This window comes from Leptonychotes weddellii, unplaced genomic scaffold (assembly GCF_054177405.1).
Source record: "Leptonychotes weddellii isolate Sample4059 unplaced genomic scaffold, ASM5417740v2 HiC_scaffold_14025, whole genome shotgun sequence".
NCBI lineage: Eukaryota > Metazoa > Chordata > Mammalia > Carnivora > Phocidae > Leptonychotes > Leptonychotes weddellii.
This window is the reverse complement of record NW_027720528.1, coordinates 1-5,378: the sequence shown is the minus strand read 5'-3', so window position 1 is coordinate 5,378 and position 5,378 is coordinate 1. Positions and strand designations below refer to the sequence as shown.

The window sequence follows — 5,378 nt, the reverse complement described above, 5'->3', positions numbered from 1 at the left end:
CGACTGAGCCACCCAGGCGCCCCAGGACTTTGTTATTTTGATCACACTTATTTCACCAAGGGTTTGGTCCCCGTGGCCCGCTGGCCCTTTTCCTTCCCTTTGACGGCTCTGGAGGGCGCCCCCTGGTGAACAGACCATGTCCCGGGGTGCAGCTTTTTTTAGGGGTTGTAGGTAGCTTCGGGTGAAATTTGGGGCAGCTTTCTTGGGGTAAAATGTCAGGAGTACATAAATGAATATGCACACAATTAAATAAGCCAGAAGTGGATTTGCTGAATCCAGTGATACGAACACTGAGTCGAAATCGCTGTCCAGAGAGTTCCCCTTAGTCATATTTGTCTTTAGCAACCTACACCCGGGGACCTGTAACCTGGGGGTTCGGCGCGTAGGCCCCGAGCATGGCTCCCCCACGTCCTAGCTGTGTGATCTTGGACAGGTGACGTGCTTGTGGTTCCCCCTTCACGAGGACCCTGACAGCACCCGCCTCACAGGGTTTTCGTGCGGCCCACGTGAGGAGGGCACACCCCACCCTCGAGACACGGCCTGGCCCGTGGGGAGCACTGTGACCACAGAGCCCCTTTCCCCGCCGGCCTCTGGATCTGCAGCTGAGAAAACTGGGACCAAGGTCACCCAGCAAGGTCATGGCAGCCCGAGGCTCCATGTAACCGTGGACAGTGAGGATCGGTGGGGCAGGAGAGCTTCCAAGGGCCCTCATCAACCTCCCCAGCAAGGTCAGATCCGGGAGCAGGGGAATCTACTTGGAGGTGGGCGGCCACAGCGATCCCCAGGCTCCAGAGGGTCTGCTCTGCGTAGCCCAGAGTTGTGGAGGGGGCCGGGTGTGGTTTTCGTGCTGGCTTCGCTCTGCCCCGAATTGCCTGGCCGTGGGTAGGTCTCCGGCCCCCTCTGAGCCTCAGCCTTCTCACTGTAAAACGGGACTAGCCCTGAGCCCACCGCACACCTTGGCTTGGCTGTGATGCTCAGCCAGGGCTGGTGGAAGGTGGAAAGGACTGACGGCCGGAAGGATGGGCGACTCGGGTGGAGGAGCCGTGCCCGCCCGGCGGACCCTGCCCCCTTCTCTCCCCAGGACCCGGCCGGCCGGCGTCTCTCCGCGGAGCGGACGGGCTGCGGGGCCCCTCGCCGGCGCTGGCGGCCATGGTGCGGCACGTGGACGACCTGGATTTCCACCTGCCCTCGCACGCCCAGGACATGCTGGACGGCCTGCGGCGGCTGCGCTCGCAGCCCAAGCTGGCCGACGTCACGCTGCTGGTGGGGGGCCGGGAGATGCCCTGCCACCGCGGCCTCCTGGCGCTCAGCAGCCCCTACTTCCACGCCATGTTTGCGGGCGACTTTGCCGAGAGTTTCTCGGCGCGCGTGGAGCTGCGGGACGTGGAGCCCGCCGTGGTGGGGCAGCTGGTGGACTTCGTGTACACGGGCCGGCTGACCGTCACGCAGGGCAACGTGGAGGCGCTGACCCGCACGGCCACCCGCCTGCATTTCCCCGCCGTGCAGAAGGTCTGTGGCCGCTATCTGCAGCAGCAGCTGGACGCCACCAACTGCCTGGGCATCTGCGAGTTTGGGGAGCAGCAGGGGCTGTCGGGCGTGGCTGCCAAGGCCTGGGCCTTCCTGCGGGAGAACTTCGAGGCGGTGGCCCAGGAGGACGAGTTCCTGCGGCTGCCCCAGGACCGGCTGGCCACCTGTCTGGCCGGCGAGCTGCTGCAAGTGCAGCCGGAGCGGAGCCGGCTGGAGGCCCTGCTGCGCTGGGTGCGCCATGACCCGCCGGCCCGGGCCGCCCACCTCCCCGAGCTGCTCGGCCTGGTGCGCCTGGACGCCGTGCCCAGACCCTGTGTGCAGAGGCTGCTGGCCACCGAGCCGCTGATCCAGCAGTCAGAGGCGTGCCGGACGGCCCTGTCGCAGGGCCGCGATGAGGTGAGCAAGGGCGAGGAGGGGAGCCCCGGAGACCCCGACCTGCACGGGGACGGACAGTAGAGTGTGCCTGTCCCCGATGCCCTGAGCCTTGCAGCTCTACCTGCCTTAGGCTGATTACCTGTGAGGGCATCACGATTCATCCCCGGTGCCCCTGTGTGTCCCACACCCTGGATGAGAGGGGAGGGGCAACCCACAAGTGACCGTCCGAAGCCCGGTCAGAGCCCACAGCTTGGCGCGGACAAACCTGGAAACAGACCGAGGGCAGCGTGAGAAAGGCCAAAGCTGGGCTGGGGGCATCCTGGGCAAGGTGGCCAGTCAGGGGGGCTCTCCGCAGGAGGCAGCACCTTACCTGGGCCTTAAGGGAGGGCTCGGAGCCCGGCAGGAGGGAAAACGGTCCAGGAAGATGGCACAGCCTGTGCACAGGCCAAGAGTGCTGCAGGCCACCCGCCCCTTAGGAACCTGCTCGAGCGTTCACGGGGTGCCGTTTCCTGCTTGTGCTGCGGGGGGCATGGCAGGCAGGGCAGCTCCGGACACAGTGACAGACACAGACCCGATGAATCTGTCCGTGGCTGGGCAGCCTGCCCCGGGCCCTGCCTGCAGGAGCCCTCAGGAGCCCGGCCTGGGGACCCAGCTCGGGCCAGGGTCGGGGTGTGAGGCGGCGAAGCTCTACCCCGTGCTGTTGTCCAGCACTGCCAGGCACAGTGGGCCGGCCTGGTGCCACCAGGCCACCTTGAAATTGCTGCTGTGGGAGGTGCAGGCCTCGTGCGGGAGGGCCAGAGGCGCAGGGGAGTCCTGGGTGCCTGGGAGCCCCGAGCAGTGGCCCCTTGCCAACCAGAGTGGAAGCCTCCCGGCGTTTCCCGCCCAGCCAGGGCCACCCGAGTTCGGCACGCCGCACGCTGGCCCAGGGGAGGAACCGGGGACAGAGGTGGGGTTGGCTCCAAGGATGGGCACGGGGGGACTGCTGGGAGGGAACAGTGCTCAGGTTTGGGGCACACGTGCACCTGCCGCCCCATCTCTTCCCGTCCTGAGCGTTTGCCGCCATGCCTGGCCCCAGACAACCACGGTGTGCACACACACGCGTGTGCGCACACACAGCTGCTCACCAAAGCCCTGCCCCAGAGAAGGCCCCTGAGGCCTGCTGGCGCCCGCTCTTCGCCTTGCACGGGCCATACGGCGGCCTGCCCCTCTAACGCAGCCTTCCTGGCCCCACAGGCTCTGCTCGCCCTCCCGCAGAAGCTGGAGGAGGTGCTGGTGGTGGTGGGCGGGCGGGCCCTGGAGGAGGACGAGGAGGGCGCCGAGGAGCCCGCCCCTCACCCCAGGAACTTCGCCTTCTACAATAGCAAGGCCAGTGAGTAGCCCGCACGCTGTCCCTGCGGCCCACGAGCCCCTCGTGTCACCGTGCAGGTGGAGGGGGTGAGGTGCTCACAGGGAGGGGGCCTGCAGGAGAGCCTAGAGGCCAGCGCAGGGGGAGGGGAAGCTGACAGCCGGGGCACGGTGGCCCCCTCACCCTCCAGCCACAGCCCCCAACTTTGGCCTTTTTGGGCCCCGGAGCCCAGGGTAAAGGGTTCTGCTGCCCCAAACGCCCTGCGTGCCCAGCGGAACCCTGGCCCCAAGGGGAGAACGGGGAGCTGGGGTGCAGTGGCCTGAACGGTAGGAGCCCAGGGACTAGGTCAGCTCAAACAGGGTTCTAATTCCAGCCTTTGAGCCGCTCACTTCACAGCCCCAAACCTGTTCCTCATCTGTGGGCGGGGCTCCTCACGTAGCTGGGATGCAGACCCAACGGGCACAGACTGGGCCTCTCCTGCCCGGGGCCCCATCACAGGGTCGCCCAGGAAAGGGGGAAGGGTGGGGGGCAGCAGGGTCTCTGGAGGGGCCACGCTGGCCCTGGGATGCTCTTCTGAAAGCTCTGAGGAGTGTTGGCAGGTGTCCCGGGCCCACTGGGCCAGTCACCAGCCACCCCCATGGCGTCAGCGGCTGGCGGGCTCTGGGCAGCGTGAGGCCGGCCGTCCCAGGTCAGGGGCTGACGAGGGGATTTGGGGGCTGACGTCAGGAGATGAGCTCTGCTGGCTGCACCCGGGAGCAGCTGTCCCTCCACCCCCAAGGGGAGGACAGCAGGGGCACGCTGGCAGGCAAAGGCCTGGTGACCGCCCGGCCGTCCCCACCCTGGGGTGACACAGACATGAGTCAGGGGGACACGCAGTCCCTGCCCAGAGGGCAGGTGCTCAGCAAGGCCAGAGTTCTGCATGTCCCAAAGATGGTCGCAGATAGTACACAGAATCTTCCCGGGGGAACTCCCCGAGGCCTGGGTCTTCCTCACAGCCTTCCATGAGCACCCAAAATGTGTCCGTTGGCTCGGACACTCCCACATAGATTCTCGTTTTTATTTTTTCAAACATTTTCTCATCTCTTGTCTCACTTTACCCTCATGTAGCTCCTTGAGTGTGGCCCAAGTTGGGTGCATGACTCTGTCCCTCGCCGTAGTGACAATAATCCTCAGGTCCGCTGATGGAGTAGTGACCCCGTGACAGATGCGGGTCGTCTATACTCCTCCGCCCGCACCTCCCAGTGAGGTGGGAGCTACCCCCCTCGACAGAGGACGAAACTGAGGTCATGGGTCCCCAGGGCCAACAGCGGTACACCAGAGCGGGGGTCTGGACTCTCCCTGGGTGCTGCAAGGCCCGTGTCATGCCCTGTGTGACCCCTGCACGCCCATGCTGCACACAGCACGGAGGGTGCTCAGGGCGAAGAAATGAGCGACGGATGAGGAACGAGTGAATGAATGATGTTTGTGTTCTAACCCACTAGGGACCAGAGGTCAGGCCCTTTAACCCCTCACCCTCTCTGAGAGGTGGGACCCAACCCAGAGGCCGAAAGATCCCTTTGGGGTCAGTGAGGTCACCTCCTGCCCCCAGAGCCCAGGCCACCTCCCCGCACACCCCGGGTGCAGCCTTGTGTCCGGTCTGTGTGCTGGGCTCCAGGGGGCGGCGTGGGGAGGTGGGGGCCGCTGCGAGCCAGACCCGGCAGGGGCACGTGGAGCAGATGGGGTGTCACCCCACCCCCCAACTGCGGCCCGCCGAGTCCGGCCGCTTGCTCCTCCCCAGGTGAGGGAACACCCCTGCACCCGCGTGGGAGGAGGCGCTGAGGGGCGAGGGGAGGCCCCAGCAACGAGCTCAGCCACCCTGACCCTCTGCCTCTCTCTCTTCCGGCCAGAGAGGTGGATGGCGCTCCCGGACTTCCCCGACTACCACAAGTGGGGCTTCTCCCTGGCCGTGCTGAACAACACCGTCTACGTCACAGGTGGGTTCCCGGCAGTGCCGTCCGGGGAGCTGATCACCGTGACACCACCGAGAATCAGCTGTCCCCTCCGGCTCAGGCAGGACTCTTCCAGACATCTCCGTGACATGAAAACAAGGACATTTAAAATCCACGGGTCCACACGTGGGCGCAGGGGACCG

General features: G+C 65.9%; 1 protein-coding gene across 1 annotated transcript; it reads left to right on the top strand.

Moving 5' to 3' along the window:
* Nucleotides 1-734: 734 nt before the first annotated feature.
* Nucleotides 735-5,367, top strand: LOC102738753 (kelch-like protein 30; the record flags this gene model as incomplete). The annotated part of the gene is made up of 3 exons (XM_081809810.1): nucleotides 735-1,923; nucleotides 3,136-3,271; nucleotides 5,134-5,367. Coding segments are annotated over exons 1-3 (1,144 nt in total), but the record flags the coding sequence as incomplete, so codon positions are not given.
* Nucleotides 5,368-5,378: the final 11 nt, after the last annotated feature.